The 24897-nt window shown below is 42.8% G+C and overlaps 1 protein-coding gene across 1 annotated transcript in view; it reads right to left on the bottom strand.

Moving 5' to 3' along the window:
• Positions 1 to 24897, bottom strand: part of SLC27A2 (solute carrier family 27 member 2) — a 113264-nt gene that overhangs the window by 34589 nt on the left and 53778 nt on the right. Inside the window, exons 4-5 of the mRNA XM_073568509.1 lie at positions 19388 to 19512; positions 16593 to 16787 (exon numbers count right to left, since the gene is read on the bottom strand). Of these exons, the coding sequence (XP_073424610.1) occupies positions 16593 to 16787; positions 19388 to 19512 (320 nt within the window). The remainder of the gene's footprint in view (positions 1 to 16592; positions 16788 to 19387; positions 19513 to 24897) is intronic.

Here is a 24897-nt window from a genome sequence, read left to right on the forward strand (position 1 = left end):
ATTAGGGGTCTGCAATCCGCTAGTTTCCAACCTCTCTGATTTTCTGGGCTGAGCTTGTGTTTTGTTTTTCCTCCTCTGTGACTCAATCATAACACACTCTGAGTAAAGGAAAGATCTCACCCATGCGTCTGGAAGATGCCCAAAATCAGATGTCCATCAGAGTCAGGTCAGGTCAGGAAACAAGGCATTACCCTAGTCAATCCCTGTATGAGCTAGCAGACCTGACACCCATGACTCCCGGGGCCATGATGCTTGTGGGTGTGTGTTACAGACCGTAAGCATGTTGGCCTAGATTATGGCGCATGCGCAAACAAAAGGGTGCATCAGTACTTTTAGTATTGTTATAGTTTCCATGGTAGTTGCGGAGGAGTCAATTGATTTACGCATGAACGGAAGTTCCGCGGCCATGTTGCATTTGGCATATTGAATTAACCGGAAGTTTGGCAGTGAAGACCGCGATGTATTTGTATGTATATTATCGGGAATGGAATAGGCCTGATCGCGGTGTACATGTGAGCATGGGGTTTTATCAGCGCCCTGAGTATCGCGATTATTTTCGCGGTATCCGTGGAGCGGTTTCATGTTGTTAGAGTTGCGCATGACCGGAAGTTCCGCTGCCATGTTGGTTTCGGGCTGAGTGAGTAAACCGGAAGTATGGCAGCCTGGACCGTGGTGTATACACACGCCAGGAATACAGGAGGCGTTCTGTTTATGGAGTTTAGCGTTATTGATCACAGGTGGCGCTTCAAAGGGTGTGTTCTAATTTCAGGTGGGTGATTTTATCCTGATTAGCAGGCTATATCTAGCCCCTTGTTACAGGCTGCCTCACTCTATTGTCACCTAGGAGGTAGCCTAGTTACTGTGTTTTGCGTCCAATATGTGCAATTAGATCCCCTGAAGAGTCAGCAAATGACGAAACGCGTTGGGATGCATAGGGACATTGTAGGGCTAATTCTATGAGGGTCAGATGTGGACTGCCCTTGTTAGGGCGGGAGTCATGGGTGTCAGGTCTGCTAGCTCCTACAGGGTTTGACTAGGGTAATGCCTTGTTTCCTGAACTGACCTGACTCTGATGGACATGATTTTGGGCATCTTCCAGATGCATGGGTGAGACCTTTCCTTTACTCAGAGTGTTTATGGATTATTGGTTTTTGATGTCTCCTCCTTAGATATGAATGGGTTATTTCCTTGTTAAAACCTAAATGAGATAGAGGCTGCATATGCCTCTGATAAGGTAACCATTCATGATTAGACTATGGTTGTTATTCACATTGTCTTTTATCTAGTAATATTTGTCTGTCCAGGTTACTTTTGGACATAGAATAAGTCACATGTATATACTCTGAGTGATCTGGTGTGGAAAATATACAGTCACTCCGTGTTATAGTCTGTGGCAATTGATTTAGTGTGTTTTTTAACTTCACTTTATCTTTTCGTAGCTTTTATATATATCATTAAAAGTTATGTTTTATTATTTCTCTATTGCTGATTCATACTTCTACATTGTGAGAAATTGTGGATTTTTATTCCACTAAGTGCTGTATTTCCTATTTATCATTTTGGGTATGGCAGGTTTTCTGTCAACTGGTCTGAATACGGACCAATGGCTAGCTGAAGCTAAGGAGGTTTTCTATGAACATACGTTCACACAGAAAAAGTATCTTCCAACATATAGTGTAGCTTTCAAAGAACTTACCAAAATATACCGTGATCAGATCACATCCTGGTGGGAGGTACAGAGTCTAGAAAATTATCTGAAGGCTGGTATCGTTCCATGAGGATTAATATTTCTGCAGGAACACGACACAGGAACCCCAGTTTTATCACTAAATGGGAAAAAGAGGCTACAAGTAGCTCCCTCCGCCTCATGCAACTCCTCTTAGAGGAAGAAAAGAAGACCTTGAGTCTTTTGAATGATCGGTTGAAAGATCAAATTGAGGTTACAAAAAAATTTTCTACACAGACTGATTTTTCTCTAAAAGAAACCAAATTGGAAACTAACCTTGAGCGCTTTCAGTATCATCTTAAAGAGCGTAAACATAGTCAATATTTAAGGGATGCACAAGATTTTAAAGATAATAAGGCCTATTTGGTTATAGGTACCCGCATGAATAATATTGATGTTGAGACTGAATTGTCCTCTACTGATACAGATTTTTCTGATACTGAAGGAAGGGGTAGAAACAACAGGGGGAGGAATAGAGGTAGAGGGAGGGGCCGTGGTAACCGTGGTCCCTCTGATAGAACTGATATTAATGTAGGAGCATATTTTTTAGATCAAAGTTATCCTCTGAGGAATCGCCAACATCAGGTTCGGAAATAGTGATTATTCCCGAGGATAACCGCTCTACTAATATCATACCTATTAATCGTGTTTCTAATCAAGCACCTGAACTCATGGTTTCTAATGATATACAAGTGGTGAATCTATCTTCTAAGACCTTCAGCCAGGAGGAACTACATGTTTTGAAAAAGGGTCTCACTTTTGTCCCCAGCACAGATTTTGATTTGTTTCGATCTGTGAAAGACTTAAATCTGTTTTTACGAAAGATACGCTGTAGAAAGTTTTTCTTCAGCAAGATAATCGTATCTGTGCTGATATGGGGATTCCGCTTGATTTACTATCGGATGTACGCCTATTGAATAGTATTGGGGATACTAATCCCAATGATGTTGGAAGGGGTCCTTTTATGGACTTAAAAAATAAGAGCATTAAAATGCCTCCTCCCACTGAAGACATCTCTGCACAGAGGCGTATCTAGGCTTTCTGGCACCCGGGGCAAGAATTTGGTTCGGCGCCCCCCCCCCCCCCCCAAGTACATATGCGACTTGCACACTTAGCCATGTACCCACGAGCTGCTCTCCCTAATGCTCTCAATGTTCAGTAAAAAACTGAAAGCAGGAAGAGAAGCTCGTTGTCACAGGACCATAACTATGAAAATCGCATATGAGTGACGTGTCCATGTGATGACTACTGGAACCTGCAGAGCTGAATCCTGACATTGCAGCTTCTGAATTCTCACAACGAATGCACTGCACACTTTTAGGATTCTCCCTGGCCGATGTACAGTCATGTCAGCACAAGTATGTGATTTGTATACTTCTGGCCACATTCCGACTAGACGTGCCCGGCCTCGCTCTGTTCATTATCATTGAGTGAGGCCACGCATGTCTAGTCAGCATGTGACCGTATGTATGTAAATTACCGGCATGAGAGAATCCTAACAGCGTTCAGTGAGCACTGTGAGAATTCAGACGTCTGCAGTCACATAGAATGTCTGCAGACTCAGCACAAACCTGGACAACCCCTTTAATGTTCCTAACAAATAAAAACATGAGAATTAGTCAGTATCACAAATATTTACATCCAGGTACCTTATAGATGATGTCGTCTCTGCAGTCGGTCTCCTTTTCTTCTTCTTGTCCAGACCCCATGATGAGTTTTCTCATCCACAGCCGTCTCTGCAGACTTCCATCTTCTCCGGTCTTCTGCAGCAAATCCCCACACGATGACCTTAAAGATAGAAGTGTCATTATAATGCCCCTAAATACAAATATCTGCAATATACTGTCGCCTCACACTATTCCCCTCCCTCCTCATACTGTCTCCTCATATATTTACCCCCTCACTCTCTATACTGTCTGCTCACACATATCCCCGACTCCCCATACTGTGTCCACATGCATTCACCCGTTCGCACTCCTTACTGTCTGCACCCATCCCCCATACTGTTTCCTCATACATACTCTTCATTTTGTGTCCTCAAATCTCCCCACATACATTAAATACCATCCCCACTCCAAATCCCCCCCATCCCCAATCCCCCACACACATTAAGTACCCCCCATCCCCACTCAATAACCCCTCATCCCTACTCCCAAATCCCCCCACACATTATGTACCCCCACTCCAAATCCCCCCACACATTAACCCCCATCCCCACTCATTAACCCCTTAACACATTAACCCCCATTTCCACTCATTAATCCCCCATCTCCACTCATTAACCCCAATCCCCACATTAACCCCCCACATTAATCCCATCTCCACTCATTAACCCCCATCTCCACACATTAACCCCCACTCATTAACCCCCATCTCCACACATTAACCCCCCCACTCATTAACCCCCATCTCCACACATTAACCCCCACTCATTAACCCCCATCCCCACATTAATCCCATCTCCACTCATTAACCCCCATCTCCACATTAATCCCATCTCCACTCATTAACCCCCACACATTAACCCCCATCTCCACTCATTAACCCCCATCTCCACTCATTAACCCCCATTCCCACATTAACCCCCATCTCCACTCATTAACCCCCATTCCCACATTAAGCCCCATCTCTGCTCATTAATCCCCATCCCCATACATTAACCCCCATCTCCACTCATTAACCCCCATATCCACTCATTAACCCCCATTCCCACATTAAGCCCCATCTCCGCTCATTAACCCCCATCCCCATACATTAACCCCCATCTCCACTCATTAACCCCCATCTCCACTCATTAACCCCCATCCCACATTAAGCCCCATCTCCGCTCATTAACCCCCATCCCCATACATTAACCCCCATCTCCACATTAAGCCCCATCTCCGCTCATTAACCCCCATCCCCATACATTAAGCCCCATCTCCGCTCATTAACCCCCATCCCCATACATTAACCCCCAGCTCCACATTAAGCCCCATCTCCGCTCATTAACCCCCATCCCCATACATTAACCCCCATCTCCACTCATTAACCCCCATCCCCACATTAAGCCCCATCTCCGCTCATTAACCCCCATCCCCATACATTAACCCCCATCTCCACTCATTAACCCCCATTCCCACATTAAGCCCCATCTCCGCTCATTAACCCCCATCCCCATACATTAACCCCCATCTCCACTCATTAACCCCCATTCCCACATTAACCCCCATTCCCACATTAAACCCCATCTCCGCTCATTAACACCCCACCCCCCCATCTCCCATCTTCGGTGGTTCTTCAGCTCCACAGAGGAGCACACTTACCACCAGCGTTCGCTCTGGGCGCCGGGAGTGACGTCAGCAGCGTGATCACATGACCTGATCACGCTGCTGACGTCGCTCTGACCCGGCGCTCTAGTCAGAGCTTCAATTGTACTGGCGTCTATATAGACGCCAGTACAATTGCTGCCTGGGATTCCGCGCGGCCTCCTTCTCTGCGTCGGCTGTCAGCTTGACAGGTGACACAGAGAACCGCCGACTCCCAGGACTGGTAGCGGCAGAACGCAGCCGCCGCGGAGGGGAGATACTGGCATACTGCGGACCGCTGCATTAGGCGGCCGGGGCGGCCCGACTGCGCCCCCCTGCTGCCTGCGCCCGGGGAAACTGCCCCGGCTGCCCCCCCTGGATACGCCACTGTCTCTGCAATAGATATCTTTGAGAATTTAGTCACACAAGACTTAAAATCCTTACATGGAAAAAAGATATTTTCTAGGTACAATTGTACCCAGAGGCGTATCTAGGCTTTCTAGCACCCGGGGCAAAAATTCGGTTCGGCGCCCTCCCCCCCCTCCAAATCCCCCCACACATTAACCCAATCCCCACTCATCAACCCCCATCACCACTCAAAATCCCCCCACACATTAACCCCATCCCCACTCATTAACCCCCATTCCCACTCATTAACCCCCACACACATTAACCCCCATTCCTACTCATTAACCCCCACACATTAACCCCCATCCCCATTCATCCCCCCACACATTACCCCTTATCCCCACTCATTAACACCCCCACACATTAACCCCCATCCCCACTCATTAACGCCTCCACACATTAACCCCATCCCAATTCATTAACCCCCATCCCCACTCATTAACCCCCAGACACATTAACCCTCATTCCCACTCATTAACCCCCATGCCGTCTACAAATCCCCCCACACATTAATCCCCATCCCCTCTACAAATCCCCCCATCTCCCATCTTCGGTGGTTCTTCAGCTCCACAGTGGAGCACACTTACCACCAGGGTTCTCTCTGGGCGCCGGGGAGTGACGTCAGCAGCGTGATCACATGACCTGATCACGCTGGTAACGTCACTCTGACCCGGCGGACAGAGCTGCAATTTCACTGGAGTCTGTATAGACACCAGTACAATTGCTCCGTGGGAGCCGGCACGTGCTCCTTCTCTGCGCCGGCTGTCAGCTTGACAGCTGACACAGAGAACCGCCGACTCCCAGGCCAGGGGGGCGGAAGAACGCAGCCGCCAGGGAGGACACTGCGGACCGCTGCATTAGGCGGCCCAACTGCGCCCCCCTGCTGGCTGCGCCCGGGGCAACTGCCCCGGCTGCCCCCCCCTAGATACGCCACTGATTGTACCAAAGCAGAGATGAGTTATTAATAGGCTTGAACAGGATGACCACATTGTCATTAAACCCTCTGATAAGGGTGGCAATGTGGTCATCCTTGATTCTATACAGTATTCCAAAATGTGTGAAACACTGCTTGAAGATAGAGTGAGCTATGAAGTTCTGGCCCATAATCCTACTTTTGAATATCTTGTGGAGCTCAAAAACATCTTGGATGAAGGTTTATCTCTGAGTGTCATTGACAAATCTGAATTTGATTTTTTAATGCTAAAAGATACAATAATGGCTACCTTCTATTGCTTACCAAAATTACACAAAGGCTTATCCCCTTTAAAAGGTAGGCCAATTGTATCAGGTATTGGCAGTGTGAGCCATAATATCGGCATTTATTTAGATCGGGTCTTGAAACCTTTTGTCGCCTCATTACAGTCTTTTGTACAAGATATCCCTGATCTCCTTCGGAGAATTGAGGGACTATGTATCGATCCTGAGGTAAATCTGGATAGTATTGATGTTGAGGCCTTGTATACCTCTATACCTCATGATAAGGGGTTGGAAGCTGTTATGTATTTTCTAAACACCAGAGGATGTCACTATCGGACACATAGTGAATTTGTTATTAAATTACTTCGGTTTTGTCTTACCAGGAACTTCATTATATTTGACCATAAGATCTACCACCAGCTCAGGGGCACCGCTATGGTGGAGTCCATGTTCCCCGGCGTATGCTAATTTGTTCCTGGGCTGGTGAGAGGAGACTCAGATCTTTAGGAGTCGCCTGGATGTCATGGGATGTATCGAACTATGGGTCCGATACATAGATGACATTCTCATATTACGGAGGGGCTCTACTGACAGTTTTTCGGAATTTGTCTGTTTATTGAATCATAATGATTGTGGTCTCTACTTTACCTCGGTGATTGATTCATGTTCACTATCCTTTTTGGACATTTTGATTGAGAGAGGTATTGACGGTATCATTTCTACATGTACTTACAGGAAGCCTACTGCTACAAATTCTCTTTTGAAGTGGGACAGTAGCCACCCGTTGCATTTAAAACGTGGTGTACCTAAAAGTCAATACCTTAGAATTCGCAGAAATTGTTCCACAGAGGAATCTTTTGAGAAGCAGGCAAAGGAACTTAGAGACAGATTTTTGGACAGAGGTTATCCCCTTGATGTTTTGAAACGGGCCTATAAAAATGCAAAAGGCAAATATAGATTGGAACTCTTTAAACCCAGACCTAGAGTTGAGAATAAGGGTGAAATAAGGCTAATTACTACTTTTGACAATGGATCTAAAGATGTATGGGCCGTCCTTACTAAACATTGGCCTATTTTGCTGATGGATAAGGACATTGGAAGGGTACTTTCTACACGACCCTTAATTACATATAGAAAAGGCCGTTCATTAAAAGACCGTCTGGTCAATAGTCATTTCACCAGACCTTCTAATACTACTTGGCTGCCTGCGAATGTTAAAGGCTGTTATAGATGTGGCCATTGTGTCGTTTGTCCCCATATTGCCTCTGGTGGCGACTTTGTTAGTAATGTTACAGGACAACAATTTCAAATTAGAGAGCTTATTAACTGTAGCAGTAAAGGAGTGATTTACAAAGCCACTTGCCTGTGTGGCAAGGAATATGTGGGCAAAACCATTAGGGAGTTTAAACGTAGGGTGGGGGAACATATTGGGACATTACCCATAAAAGAGATACCCCCATTTCACGTCACATTAATCAATGTCAGGGTGGAAATATTAATTCCATCCACTTTCTGGGGATTGAGAGAGTGAAAAAACCACCAAGAGGTGGTAATTGGGACCGTATCATTCTGCAAAAGGAGACCAAATGGATTTTTTGTCTAGATACTATGACCCCTAGGGGGCTTAATGATCAACTTAATTACAGCTGCTATATTTGGATGTACATATGTGTGAACGTTTTTTGATTTTATCTTTGTATATACTGTAAAATACCCATTAAATTATTTGGCTACCATATCATTCTATGTTTAAAGGTTTAATTTTTCCCACCTTTAGTTAATTTTGCCCTTTTGTTGTATTGGCTTTGTATAATACATATGCGCATGACCGGAGATTTCAGGGCCATGATGCTTGTGGGTGTGTGTTACAGACCGTAAGCATGTTGGCCTGGATTATGGCGCATGCGCGAACATAAGGGTGCATCAGTACTTTTAGTATTGTTATAGTTTCCATGGTAGTTGTGGAGGAGTCAATTGATTTACGCATGACTGGAAGTTCCGAGGCCATGTTGCATTTGGGCATATTGATTTAACCGGAAGTTTGGCAGTGAAGAACGCAATGTATTTGTATGTATATTATCGGGAATGGAATAGGTCTGATCGCGGTGTACATGTGAGCATGGGGTTTTATCAGCGCCCTGAGTATCGCGATTATTTTCGCGGTATCCATGGAGCGGTTTCATGTTGTTAGAGTTGCGCATGACCGGAAGTTCCGCTGCCATGTTGGTTTCGGGCTGAGTGAGTAAACCGGAAGTATGGCAGCCTGGACCGTGGTGTATACACACGCCAGGAATACAGGAGGCGTTCTGTTTATGGCGTTTAGCGTTATTGATCACAGGTGGCGCTTCAAAGCGTGTGTTCTAATTTCAGGTGGGTGATTTTATCCTGATTAGCAGGCTATATCTAGCCCCTTGTTACAGGCTGCCTCACTCTATTGTCACCTAGGAGGTAGCCTAGTTACTGTGTTTTGCGTCCAATATGTGCAATTAGATTCCCTGAAGAGTCAGCAAATGACGAAACGCGTTGGGATGCATAGGGACATTGTAGGGCTAATTCTATGAGGGTCAGATGTGGACTGCCCTTGTTAGGGCGGGAGTCATGGGTGTCAGGTCTGCTAGCTCCTACAGGGTTTGACTAGGGTAATGCCTTGTTTCCTGACCTGACTCTGATGGACATGATTTAGGGCATCTTCCAGATGCATGGGTGAGATCTATCCTTTACTCAGAGTGTTTATGGATTATTGTTTTTTGATGTCTCCTCCTTAGATATGAATGGGTTATTTCCTTGTTAAAACCTAAATGAGATAGAGGCTGCATATGCCTCTGATAAGGTAACCATTCATGATTAGACTATGGTTGTTATTCACATTGTCTTTTATCTAGTAATACTTGTCTGTCCAGGTTACTTTTGGACATAGAATAAGTCACATGCATATACTCTGAGTGATCTGGTGTGGAAAATATACAGACACTCCGTGTTATAGTCTGTGGAAATTGATCTAGTGTGTTTTTTAACTTCACTTTATCTTTTGGTAATTTTTATATATATATCATTAAAAGTTATGTTTTATTATTTCTCTATTGCTGATTCATACTTCTATATTGTGAGAAATTGTGGATTTTTATTCCACTAAGTGCTGTATTTCCTAGTTGTCATTATGACTTAAAAAGAGAAAACACAGTAGTTTGACAATAAATGGCTTCACCCAACCACTAACCATAAAGTTTTGGTGTTATCATTCATATGGGGTATGCAAACCTTTGAGCACAGCTGCATATATATATATATATATACACACACATACATATATATAGGATTATGTAGACATAGAAAATCCATCCTGTCTGGCCTATGCTATTAATGGTGGTTCAGTCCCTCTGTCCTTGTTCACATTTACGTCACTTGACAAGTGGATAGGTTTTAAATACAAGAGTTAGGACTGTCCCACAAGGGTTGCCGTGACGTGGCGGGATGGCTTGTACATTATTTTGATCAAAATTATGTTAACTAAATACCCTTATTATTAATACTACCTTCATGCAATTTTTGCAATTTATTTTTTACTTTTTTATTTTAGGATATTTGTTTTGTGTTTTGTTTTTGATTTCCATAAATGATGTCTTGTGTTATATAAGCAATCATTTATCCATGACCTCTTTATCACCAACAAACTCTCCTTCCTTGCCATCACTGAAACCTGGCTCACTCCTTCTGACACAGCCTCTCCAGCTGCGCTCTCCTATGGTGGATTCCATCTCTCTCACACCCCTTGCCCCAGCAACAAACATGATGGAGGAGTTGGCATGCTCCTGTCTGATACCTGCTCCTTTACCCCAATTCCTCTGCCACCCTCCGCTACTCTTCCCTCGTTCGAGGTGAACTCCATCCGCATCTATTCCCCCTCCAACCTCCAACTGGCTGTCATCTACCACCCCCCAGAACTAGCCATCTCCACCTTTCTCGACCACTTCACCACCTGGCTACTCCATTTCCTTTCTGCTGACATCCCCACCATCATCATGGGCGACTTAACCCTTTCGCGCCTGAGCCTGTTTTTGCCTTCGTGACCAGGCCAATTTTTTCAATTCTGACCAGTGTCACTTTATGAGGCCATAACTCTAGAACGCTTCAACGGATCCTGCTGATTCTGACATTGTTTTCTCATGACATATTGTACTTCAGGATAGTGGTAAAATTTCTTAGATATGAACTGCACTTATATGTTAAAAAAAAAATCGAAATTTGGCAAAAATTTTGAAAATTTTGCAATTTTCAAACTTTTAATTTTTATGCCCTTAAATCAGAGAGTGATATCGCACAAAATAGTTAATAAATAACATTTCCCACATTTCTACTTTACATCTGCACAATTTTGGAAACATAATTTTTTTTTTTTAGGAAGTTATAAGGGTTAAATTTGACCAGCGATTTCTCATTTTTACAACAAAATTTACAACACCATTTTTTTTAGGGACCACCTCACATTTGAAGTGAGTTTGGGGGGTCAATATGACAGAAAATACCCAAAAGTGACACCATTCTAAAAACTGCACCTCTCAATGTACTCAAAACCACATTCAAGAAGTTTATTAACCCTTCAGGTGCTTCACATGAATGAATGGAATGTGGAAGGAAAAAATAAACATTTAACTTTTTTTCACAAACATTTTACTTCAGAACCATTTTTTTTATTTTCACAAGTGTAAAAACAGAAAATGAACCACAAAATTTTTTGTGCAATTTCTCCCAAATACGCCGATACCCCGTATGTGGGGCTAAACCACTGTTTGAGCACACGGCAGAGCTCAGAAAGGAAGGAGTGCCGTTTGACTTTTTCAATGCAGAATTGGCTGGAATTGAGATAGGACGCCATGTCGCATTTGGAGAGCCCCTAATGTGCCTAAACAGTGGAAACCCCCACAAGTGACCCCATTTTGGAAACTAGACCCCTTAAAGAACTTATCTAGATGTGTCGTGAGCACTTTGAACCCCCAAGTGCTTCACAGAAGTTTATAACGTAGAGCCATGAAAATAAAAAATAATTTTTGTTCCACAAACATGATCTTTTAGCCCCCAATTTTTTATTTTCACAAGGGTAACAGGAGAAATTGGACCCCAAAAGTTGTTGTCCAATTTGTCCTGAGTACACTGGTACCCCATATGTGGAAGAAAACTACTGTTTGGGCACACGGGGGGGCTCGGAAGGGAAGTAGTGACGTTTTGGAATGCAGACTTTGATGGAATGGTCTGCGGGTGTCATGTCGCGTTTGCAGAGCCCCTGATGTGCCTAAACAGTGGAAATCCTCCACAAGTGACCCCTTTTTGGAAACTAGACCCCCCCAAGGAACTTATCTAGATGTGTGGTGAGCACTTTGAACCCCCAAGTGTTTCACTAAAGTTTATAATGTAGAGCCGTGAAAATAAAAAAATCATTTTTTTTCCACAAAAATTATCTTTTAGCTCCCAATTTTTATTTTCACAAGGGTAACAGGAGAAATTGGACCCCAAGAGTTGTTGTCCAATTTGTCCTGAGTACGCTGGTACCCCACATGTGGGGGGGGACCACTGTTTGGGCACACGGTGGGGCTCGGAAGGGAAGTAGTGACGTTCTGGAATGCAGACTTTGATGGAATGGTCTGCGGGCGTCATATTGCATTTACAGAGCCCCTGATGTGCCTAAACAGTGGAAATCCTCCACAAGTGACCCCTTTTTGGAAACTAGACCCCCCCAAGGAACTTATCTAGATGTGTGGTGAGCACTTTGAACCCCCAAGTGTTTCACTAAAGTTTATAATGTAGAGCCGTGAAAATAAAAAAATCATTTTTTTTCCACAAAAATTATCTTTTAGCTCCCAATTTTTATTTTCACAAGGGTAACAGGAGAAATTGGACCCTAAGAGTTGTTGTCCAATTTGTCCTGAGTACGCTGGTACCCCACATGTGGGGGGGGACCACTGTTTGGGCACACGGTGGGGCTCGGAAGGGAAGTAGTGACGTTCTGGAATGCAGACTTTGATGGAATGGTCTGTGGGCGTCATATTGCATTTACAGAGCCCCTGATGTACCTAAACAGTGGAAACCCCCAATTCGAATTCCAACCCTAACCCCAACACACCCCTAACTCTAGCCCTAACCCTAGCCCTAACCCTAGCCCTAACCCTAGCCCTAACCCTAACCCTAGCCCTAACCCTAGACCTAGCCCTAACCCTAGACCTAGCCCTACCCTGCCTACCTGCTTTTTTTTTCTTTACTTTTTTTTTTATTTTTGTGTTTTTTATTTTTTGTATTTTTGACTCATAGTAACGCCACTTCTCCTCTGATCTCACACTGGCAGATGATCAGAGGAGAAGCAGCGTTACTATGTGACAAGATCGCTGCCCGGCACATAGTAACGCCACTTCTCCTCTGATCTCACACTGACAGATGAGCAGAGGTGAAGCAGCGTTACTGTGTGACAAGATCGCTGCCTGACACAGCTGTGCCAGGCAGCGATCAGCTGTGCCAGGCAGCGATCTAGTCACACAGTAACGCTGCTTCACCTCTGCTCATCTGTCAGCATGAGCTCAGAGGAGAAGTCACGTTATAATGAAGGAGATCGCCGGGAAACAAGCAGCTTTCCCAGCGAGCTCTCTCATTGGCTGCTGTGACGCGACATCATCAGGACCTGAACCAATCAGGTCTCGATGACGTCGGGGGTCCCAGCATGCATTGTGCACCGGGATCCCCGCGTTATAAGGTATGAGGGGGTCCCGGGGGGCACAAAACCGCCGACAGTAGATAAACGTCGGCGCTGCACAAAGCCCAGCAAGCGCCAACGTTTATCTACTGTGGGCGGTCGCGAAGAGGTTAAACATCCCCATTGACACTTCCACCCCGGCTGCCTCTAAACTTCTATCGCTCATGGCTTCCTTCGGTCTCACTCAATGGTCCTCTGCAGCCACTCACAAAGATAGTCACACGCTGGACCTTATCTTCACCCGTCTCTGTTCCCTCACTAATCTCAATAACTCACCCCTCCCCCAGTCTGACCACAACCTACTGACATTCTCTTCCCTCTCCTCTCTCCTCTCCTACTGCACAACCCCCGCTCCATGCTCCATAAACTCGCTCACCCTCGCAGGAATCTCAAACACCTCAATTTACAATCACTCTCTGAGTCCCTTCTCCCTCTTACAGACATAGCTTCTCTTCATGACACAGATGCTGCTGCCACTTTTTATAACACCACAATAACAGCAACACTTGATTCGTCTGCCCCCCTCACGCAGAGCAAAACTCGAACAATCAACAGGCAGCCCTGGCTGACCAGCTTGACCAAAGAATTGAGACGGGTTTCCAGAGCCGCTGAGCGGAGATGGAAGAGAACCCATTCTACTGAGCACTTCAGCGCATACAAGCAGTCCCTTGCCAGCTTTAAGTCCACGCTCTCTGCCGCAAAACAAACTTACTTCGCATCTCTCATATCCTCCCTGTCTCACAACCCTAAACAGCTCTTCAACACCTTCAATTCTCTACTCCGTCCCACAGCACCTCCTCCCCCTCCTCTCATTTCTGCTGAAGACTTTGCCTCCTTCTTTAAGCAGAAGATCGACACAATCAGACAAAACTTTGGCCCGCTGCCCCAATGCCCCTCTTAGCCGCTCAGCCCTGTTCTGCAAAAGCCAGCTTCTCCACCATGACAGAAGATCAGCTCTCCACCTGTCTGTCAAGATCACACCTCACCACTTGTGCCCTCGACCTACTCCCGTCTCACCTCATCCCTAACTTGGCCACAGTCTTCATCCCATCTCTAACACACCTCTTCAACCTTTCACTTAAAAATGGTGTCTTTCCCTCATGCTTCAAACATGCCTCAATCACACCCATCCTCAAAAAGCCCTCCCTTGACCCATCCTCTGTGTCTAACTATCGCCCGATATCTCTTCTCCCTTACGCCTCAAAACTACTGGAACAGCTTGTATATCTTGAACTGTCCTCCTATCTCTCCTCTTGTTTCCTCTTTGACCGGTAACAATCTGGCTTCCGACCGCATCACTCAACTGAAACTTCCCTAACTAAAGTCACTAACGACTTACTAACCGCCAAGAGCAAGCGACTCTGTCCTCCTTCTCCTGGACCTGTCCTCTGCCTTCGACACCGTAGACCATTCCCTCCTGCTACAGACTCTCTCATCTCTTGGCATCACAGACGTGGCCCTATCCTGCATCTCATCATACCTAACAGGCCGAACATTTAGTGTCTCCCTCTCACACACCACCTCCTCACCTCGCCCCCTGTCTGTCGGTGTTCTCCAAGGCTCTGTCCTAGGACCCCTACTATTTTCCATCTACACCTTCGGCTTGGGACAGCTCAAAGAATCCCACGGTTTGCAGTATCACCTCTATGCCGATGACACGCAGATCTACCTATCTGGACCCAACCTCTCCTCCTTACTGACTGAAATCCCACAATGTCTGTCTGCTATCTCAGCCTTCTTCTCTGCTCGCTTTCTCAAACTGAACATGGACAAAACAGAATTCATCATCTTTCCCCCATCTCACTCTACCCCTCCATCAGACCTATCCATCAATGTCAATGGCTTCTCTCTTTCCCCAGTCCCGCAAGCTCGGTGCCTTGGGGTAATCCTCGACTCTGCGCTCTCTTTCAAACCACATATCCAAGCAATTGCCTCCTCCTGCCGCCTCAAACTCAAAAATATTTCCCGGACCCGCTCATTCCTCAACCACGAAACCACAAAAACACTAGTGCATGCTCTTATCATCTCCCGCCTCGACTACTGCAACCTCCTACTCTCTGGCCTCCCCTCTAACACTCTGGCACCGCTCCAGTCCATCCTACACTCTGCTGCCCGACTAATCCACCTGTCTCCCTGCTATTCCCCAGCCTCCCCCCTATGTCAGGCCCTTCACTGGCTTCCTATTGCCCAGAGGCTCCAATTCAAAACCCTAACCATGACATACAAAGCCATCCACAACCTGTCTCTTCCATACATCTGTGACATGGTCTCTAGGTACCTACCCGCACGCAACCTTCGATCATCTCAAGATCTCCTTTTCTAATCCCCCCTAATCTCTTCTTCCCACAACCGCATACAAGACTTCTCCCGTGCTTCCCCCATACTCTGGAACTCTCTACCGCAACACATCAGACTCTCATCATCAATGGAAACCTTCAAGAAGAACCTGAAGACCCACCTGTTCCGACAAGCCTATAGCCTGCAATGATCCTCGGTCTACTGAACCACTGCACGACCTGCTCTACCCTCTCCTACTGTATCCTCACCCATCCCTGTAGACTGTGAGCCCTCGCGGGTAGGGTCCCCTCTCCTTATGTACTTGTGTATCCCTTGTCTTACACATGTTTATTATACTTGTCTATATTTCCCCTTTTCACATGTAAAGCGCCATGGAATAAATGGCGGTATTTAAATGCATAATAATAATAATAATTTTCACACCTGCGTCAGATGTTCTGTTGGAGATTTTGGAATACAGAAAATAAGAGACACAAAGGTGAACACGATAGACCTATGTATGAGTTAATGGGATCAGTTGGGTGCTGCTAGTATCCATTGTGCAGTAAGTTACAGTTGAAATGACAAAGAATTCAGCGTTATAAGAAAAGGGTAATAGTACTCTGATAAATCAGTAGCCAAGGCAAACACTGACCCTGCAATGAGTGCAAGCAAGTGCCACTGTGGTTGCTATGGTTACTGTAAACAAGATACAACGACACTAGTCTTGGCAAACGTATGTATCTATCATATACACCATCCCTGCAATTTCCAGTATATATGGATAAAACTGAGCTAAAACAATATCTAGTACATTATTAAAACCATGGGAAACGCCATGATTAAAAGTCATAAATGAAGGAGTAATCATTTATGTTTATTACTAATCTGTGCTATAAATGCAGTGATTCCGCATACGTGACCGTGAGATATAATTATCTGATTGATCCTTGAGACTTACCTTGTACAACTTATTTACTCTGCCCACTGCGCCAACTGTGTTAGTGTAATTCAAGAACATAACGTTTCCTTCAGTCGCTGCGTAAAACTCATACATCTGAATGTCACCAAATCTTCGTAGAAACTCGCTCCACACATCAGTACGCAGGCCGTTCCCAATAGCCATCCGGACATTATGTGACCCATCGTCATCAGTCTAAGGGAGGCCAAACATCAGACATCAGGACCTGCACATCAGCAATTGTAAAGAGCACACATACTGTAGTATCCTACACCATGGTCCATTATTACAGTTCTAGATGGTGGCTCGATTCTAACGCATCAGGTATTCTAAAATCTCTCTCTATGCGCTGCAGATCTCGCGACCAATCAGCACCGCGGGATTTCCGTTACAGACAGACAGACAGACAGAATAAGACGATTATATGGTAGATGAGATCGGTTAGTCACGAGTTGGTAATGAATAGTATCCCATCTATTTGGCTCTGAAGATCAGGCATTATAAGGAATAAGATATGAAGCAAGGGAAAAACAATTGGTCCCGTTGTGAGATTAACATCCGATATTACTATTATGCAATGTATATAGCATCCTCACAAACTGAAAGACTGGACCCTATAAACCTAAAATTGGACAGTCGGTAAAAATACCAAGCGGAAAAAAAAAGAGAGAAAAATCCAACCATAAAAGTCCCAGTACTGAAACAAGCTAAACGAGTATATATACAAGGTAAAATAGTATACAGTATATATGAAGCCCACAGAAGTTTGTATATATAGATGTCACATACACAGCTCATTTATAACTATACCGGTACACAATATAGCACAAATAAAAAGAATATATGTAAGGTGCTGGTGCAAGAATACATAGTCCTATAATGTGTAGTACAGTATGTAGAAAGTGCTAGTGGATACTCAGCTGATGTTTATGTGATCCAAGTATGTGCAAAGTGCCAGTGCAAAAAGCAAGATTATAGCATGAGCATGGTTGAGCATACCAATTATAATCACATAGTCACTATTATACTATATAATCAGTCATGTGTGAGCCAATATCCGCCACTTATAACACTTGACATTGCAGGATATTAAATATATACAAAGAAAATAATAAAGGTAGCATAGGGACTTACACTATCAAACTCCATCTTCCAAGTGGCATCCACTCCCCCGGGATGTGATTGTAATTGGTATGTTCAACCATGCTCATAATATAACCTTGATTTGTGCACTGGCACTTTGCATGTACTTGGATCCCATAAACATCAGCTGAGTATGTACTAGCATTTTCTACACAGACATTAAAGAACTATGTAATTCTTGCACTAGCACCTTACATATATTTTTCTATATTTTGTACTGGTATAGTTATACATGCGCTATATATGTGACATCTATATATACAAACTTCTATAGGCTTGATATACCTACTCTTTTACCTCATTTTTTTCTATAATACTCCCCTTTGGACATTGGTCATTATTTTTGTGGGTGTGCGTCGCTTATTTTTATTATTCTTTTTATCTTTCATGGTTTTATGACATTGGTTTGTTATTCTATTTGTGGTCACCTGATCGTAATAAAATATAATTCTGTTTCACTAACTCTGATGTGCTGGGACTTTTATGGTCGGATTTTTCTGTTTTTCTTCCCCTCATTATAAGGAATAAAGTAGTGAATTTAGTAGGAACTGTGTAGTCCTTTATTTTTCCTATTCCCTCACCGATTAAATACCAGTGCTGTCAATCAAGGAAGTGGAGGGAGGAGTCAGACAGCCAGACTGATTGAGGCACAGTGCTCTAAACCACCCACAGTGAACTGAGCACCAAATTTGCATATCACTTCAAAAGAATAGTAGCCTGCAGATTTTGGAACTACATGTATATTGCTTTTCAGGGAACTCTGCCCTACATGGAGATAATATTATTTAATTACTTCATTTTGTCCTGACAGTCTCCTTGTAATGAAGTTGGAAATTAACTATCTGCTTAAAGTATAAAACTGGTCCAAAATTAACAAGAATTGTTAATAATTTAACAAAGGTGATGATAGCCAATTGTTTTACAATATTACCCAAATCATCAGTGCCAGCTGTTTAAACATTTCTATAGATGGCTCTAAAGAAATAATTAGAAATATGCTTTCAAAATAATATCTACTCTGCAATCAGAAGTTCTTATTATATGCAAGGAGATCTGCAGCCAGATTTCACAATGCACACTGAAAACATGTATTAAATATTTCTGATGAGGCTGGTGTACTTAGTTTGAAAAATCTAAGTCAGAATGGCAGTATAAACATTTCTGAAAGTTTTGCTGCCTATTACTTTAATGAACATTTTATGAGTCCAGCTCTGTCTGAACTCATTACATGCTAATTTTAATATCAATATTGTATAAAAATTCTGAAGAGAATTTTCAAAGTAAGTACATCAGCCCCAGCAGGTCTAACAGACGAATTTAAAAATGCACATATTTTGCATTGTGAAATATGTTGTCTGACCTGCTTAAAAGGCAAATATTTAAACTAATTTCCTCTTTATTTGGAGCATAGCTGGAGGGGGGCAGAAATAGCAGTTGCACCAGGGCCATGGTGCTCAAGGATGACCATAGTTTCTTCTGCCACATAAGACACAAGTATGGCACATGATAGTAGAGGGTCCCTGTACAAAATTTTGCATTGGGGTCCATGGACTTAATAGCCTTCACTACATTGTAACAAAAATGCTAAATATCATAAATATAATACACCTGATCCCATTAAAATCATACATTTCACTAGAGGATAAAGGTACCTTTGGGACGTTACATAGGTATCGTAGCACTTCCCCAATGTATTGCACAACGGTCACGTTGTATTTTCTGCAGTCATCCCAAAATTGGCTGGCTGAAAACTTCTTTCGCAAGACTATAGTAGCACCTGAGAACAATTAGGAAAAAAAATGACTCGATAAATCATTAAATAACTTCCTACAAAATAACATTCTTCATTAGTGTGTAGTAATCTCTGTGCCATGAAATTAAACCTTCCCTTCACTTTGGCCTGTCAGGACAATATCCATTCTCTATCTAAACTGTCTAGAGTAACATGTAAAATTTTGGGCACTCCGGTCAAAATTACTGTTATTGTGAACTGTTAAACAAGTTGAAGATGAAATGATCTCTAAAAGGCCTAAAGTTAGAGATGACACATTCCCTTTGTATTTTAGGCTCAAAAATATACAGTATATTTTTTCATCTTTTACATTTTAAAAATTATAAATAAGAAAATGGGCCAATGCAAAAGTTTGGGCACCCTTGGAGATTTGTGCGCGCAAAAAACTTTGACCAAGGTTTCAGACCTTAATTAGCCTATTAGGATTATGGGTTGTTAACTATCATAGTTAGGAAACCCCAGGTAATGGAAATTTCCCAGCTTAATAAAAACCCAGCCTCCTCTAACCATGTGACAAAAAACAGCAGTGATGGCTCCTTCTAAGCAGCTGTCTAAAACTCTGAACATGAAAATGGTGGAGGCCAACAAATCAGAAGATGGCTATAAGAAGATAGCAAATCGTTTTCAAGTTGCCCTTTCCTCTGTTCGATATGTAATTAAGAAATGGCAGTTAAAAGAAATGGTGGAGGTCAAGATAAGGTCTGGGAGGCCAAGCAAAATTGGTGACAGCTGCTTGTGGAATTGCTATAGAGGCAAATCAGAATCTCCACTTGACTGCAAAAGACCTTCAGAAAGATTTAGCAGACTCTGGAGTTGTGTTACATTGTTCTACTCTTCAAAGGTACCTGCACAAATATGGTCTTCATGGAAAAGTCATCAGAAGAAAACCTCTCCTGTGTCCTCACCATCAAATTCAGCGTTAGAAGTATGAAAAAGAATATCTAACCAAGTCTGATGCATTTTGGAAACAATTCCTGTGGATCTATCAGGTTAAACTATAATTCTTTGACCACAATAAGCAAAGATATGTGTGTAGAAAAAAGGGCACATAATTTCTGGAAATGAACATTTTGTCAACCATTAAGAAGGGGTTGAATCAATCATGCTTTGGGGTTGCGCTGTGGCCTAGAGAGGACTGAGTATGCAAGACGAATTGATAGCCCCGGGCAGCAGTTCCAGAGCGTCAGCATTAGAGAAGTTAAGTACCAATACTGACATCATAGCTTCCCTAAGAGAAAAGACATGAAACCGCGGGTTGAGTAAAGGACTTTTGCTAAACTGAACTGTAGTGTCGAGTTTGGTTATGATGAATTAGTGAGAAATAGTGAATACTGAGGCCAAGTAGAGAGAGTAAAGAGGAAGGAATCAAAACTGTGTGGAAAATGCCCCTGGTTGTAAAAAACATTTGTGAAGTTGTGTACCTGCTATATTCCCTACCAAGTTCCCATTTATTAAAAAGTTTATTTTTGACTGGTGGTCTCCCCCATTGAACTAAGAAACATCTGGTCCTGGCAAACCAACATCATCGGTAAATGAGGCCTGCATGGGCGTAGCGCCCTTAGCACAAGTCCACACACCCAGCCAGGACCTCCACTCTCATGTAATATGCCAGAGCGTATGAAATGAGTACCTCGCCCACGACTACTGCTCCATGTCACGTTACATTCAGACCAAGTAAGTGTACTTGTCACGTGCTGAATGAGACGTGCCTCTCGGTTTCATTGGTTGGTCTTCGGGTAATTACACAAATGCCAATAAATCTGTGGACAACTTTTGATTACCAACAAGTCTGATGAATTAGATTTGGTAAAGCATTCATCACACCTATCAGTTTTCAATAAAATATTTTGGTTATCTACTGTTACTTGTCAGACATAAAGTCATTGTTTAATAGGTTACCATCATTTTACTTTTCATTTCATCCATCAATATTACATAGGAAAATAAGCAACTTTGTAATGTATCTTATCAGAGAAATCTGCTTCTTTCTATAACTGAATTGATCAGTGATTATCAAAATCCTCAATTCTGAGGTAAAATCTGTATTCAGTGAAGACAGACATTCCCATTACTGAGATAGGAGATGGCAGTAGCTTCAGATACAAGTCTATGTACAGTAGATACAGTGGGAACGGAAAGTATTCAGACCCCTTTAACCTCTTTACCCCAAGGGTGGTTTGCACGTTAATGACCGGGCCAATTTTTACAATTCTGACCACTGTCCCTTTATAAGGTAATAAGTCTGGAACGTTTCCATGGATCTCGGTGATTCTGACACTGTTTTCTTGCGACATATTGTACTTCATAATAGTGGTAAAATTTCTTTGATATGAAAAATGGAAATTTGGTGAAAATGTTGAAAATGTAGCAATTTTCCAACTTTGAATTTTCATGCCCTTAAAACAGAGAAATATGTCACTCAAAATAATTAATAAATAACATTTCCCATATGACAACTTTACATCAGCACAATTTTGGAACCAAAATTTTTTTTGTTAGGAAGTTATAAGGGTTAAAAGTTGACCAGCGATTTCTCATTTTTACAACAAAATTTACAAAATCATTTTTTTTTAGGAACCACATCACATTTGAAGTGACTTTGAGGGGTCTATATGACAGAAAATACCCAGAAAATACCCAAAAGTGACACCATTCTAAAAACTGCACACCTCAAGATGCTCAAAACCACATTCAAGAAGTTTATTAACCCTTCAGGTGCTTCACAGGAATTTTTTGAATGTTTTTAAAAAAATGAACATTTACATTTTTTTTCACAAAAAATTTACTTCAGATCCAATTTATTTTATTTTACCAAGGGTAACAGTTGAAATTGGACCCCAAAAGTTGTATAATTTGTCCTGAGTGCGCCGATACCCTATGTATGCAGGTAAACCACTGTTTGGTTGCATGGCAGAGCTCGGAAGGGAAGGAGCGCCGTTTGACTTTTCAATGCCAAATTGGCTGGAATTTAGCCCCAACCCTAACCCTAACTTTAGCCCCGACCCTAACCCTAACTTTAGCCCCAACTCTAACCCTAATTCCAACCCTAACCCTAATGAGAAAATGGAAATACTTTTTTTTAATTTATTATTTTTCCCTAACTAAGGGGTGGTAAAGGGGGGTTTGATTTACTATTTACAGCGGGGTTTTTTAAGTTAGTTTTTATGTTTGGCAGCTGTCACACACGAAAAGACGCCTTTTATTGCAAAAAATAGTTTTTGCATCACCACATTTTGAGAGATATAATTTTTCCAAATTTTGGCCCACAGAGTCATGTGAGGAAGTTTTTATTGGTACCATTTTCGGGCACATGACTTTTTTTATAGCTTTTTATTCCGATTTTTGTGAGGCAGAATGAACAAAAACCAGCAATCCATGAATTTCTTTAGGGGGGGGGGCGTTTATACCGTTCCGCGTGTGGTAAAATTGATAAAGCAGTTTTATTCTTTGGGTCAGTACGATTACAGTGATACCTCATTTATTTTTTTTATGTTTTCATGCTTTTATACAATAAAAACTATTTTATATAAAAAATAATTATTTTTGCATCGCTTTATTTTGAGAGCTATAACTTTTTTATCTTTTCACTGATGATGCTGTATGGGGGCTTGTTTTTTGCAAGATGTCGTTTTCAGAGGTACCAAGTTTATTTATATCCGTCTTCTTGATCACGTGTTATTCCACTTTTTGTTCAGCAGTATGATGATAAAGCATTGTTTTTTTGCCTTATTTTTTTTTTATGGTGTACACTAAAGGGGTTAACTAGTGGGATAGTTTTATAGGGCGGGTCGTTACGGATGCTGCAATACTAAATATGTGTACATTTATTGTGTGGATTTTTTTAAATTTAAATATTCATTTATTGCTGGAATAAATATTGATTTTTTTAATTATTTTTTAAAATATTTTTACAATTATTTTAATTTTTTTTATTTAATTCTTATTTTTACACTGTGTCCCACTATGGGACACTCATTTTGTACAGGCTGATCGCTTCTATAGCATGCAGATCTGCATGCTATAGAAGCTGTCAGCGCTGCACAAAGTTGCACACTGACCTGAGAGACTTCCTGGTCATCACTGCGCACGACTGGAAGTCTCTCAGCAGTGGAGACCCGGATGTTGTCGTGACGACATCGGGTCTCCATGGCAGCGATCAGGACCCCGCGTCATGCCGCAGGGTCTCCGACCCAAAGGCAGAGGGACTGTCACAGCTGACAGCCCTTCTGCTTGCTCCCGGACTCTGCGATCATGTTTGATCGCAGTGTATCAGGGGTTAAGGTGCCGGGAGTGGTCTGTGACTGCTCCTGGCACTTAGAGACGGTGTCAGCTGTGAAAATCAGCTGACTAAAGGCTGCGATCAGCCAGGCTTCCCTGGTGAGCGCGGCTGATCATATATGACATACTATCCCGTCCATGGGTATTAAGGCCCAGGGCACATGGATGGGATAGTACGTCATATGTCAGAAACGGGTTACATTTTTCACTCTTTGTTTAATTGCAGCCATTTGGTAAATTCAAAAAAGTTCATTTTTTTTCTCATTAATGTACACTCTGCACCCTATCTTGACTAATAAAACAGCAATGTAGAAATTTTTGCAAATTTATTAAAAAGGAAAAACTGAAATATCACATGGTCATAAGTATTCAGACCTTTTGCTCAGACACTCATATTTAAGTCACATGCTGTCCATTTCCTTGTGGTCCTCCTTGAGATGGTTCTACTCCTTCATTGGAGCCCAGCTGTGTTTAATTAAACTGATTGGACTTGATTTGTACTGGCACACACCTGTCTTTATAAGACCTCACAGCTCACAGTGCATGTCAGACCAAATGAGAATCATGAGGTCAAAGGAACTGGCCAAGGAGCTCAGAGACAGATTTGTGGCAAGGCACAGATCTGGCCAAGTTACAAAAGAATTTCTGCAGGTTCCTAAGTGCACAGTGGCCTCCATAATCCTTAAATGTAAGAAGTTTGGGACCACCAGAAGTCTTCCTAGACCTTGCCATCCAGCCAAACTGAGCAATCGTGAGAGAAGAGCCTTGGTGAGAGAGGTAAAGAAGAACCCCAAGATCATTGTGGCTGAGCTCCACAGATGCAGTAGGGAGATGGGAGAAAGTTCCACAAAGTCAACTATCACTGCAACCCTCCACCAGTTGAGCCTTTATGGCAGAGAGGCTTGATGGAAGCCTCTCCTCAGTGCAAGACATATGAAAGCCTGCACAGAGTTTGCTAAAAAAACAAATGAAGGACTCCCAGACTATGAGAAATAAGATTCTCTGGTCTGATGAGACGAAGATAGAACTTTTTGGTGATAATTCTAAGTGGTATGTGTGGAGAAAACCAGGCACTGCTCATCACCTGCCCAA

Source organism: Dendrobates tinctorius, unplaced genomic scaffold, assembly GCF_039654945.1.
Source record: "Dendrobates tinctorius isolate UK_male_01 unplaced genomic scaffold, ASM3965494v1 ptg000022l, whole genome shotgun sequence".
Taxonomy (NCBI): Eukaryota; Metazoa; Chordata; class Amphibia; order Anura; family Dendrobatidae; genus Dendrobates; species Dendrobates tinctorius.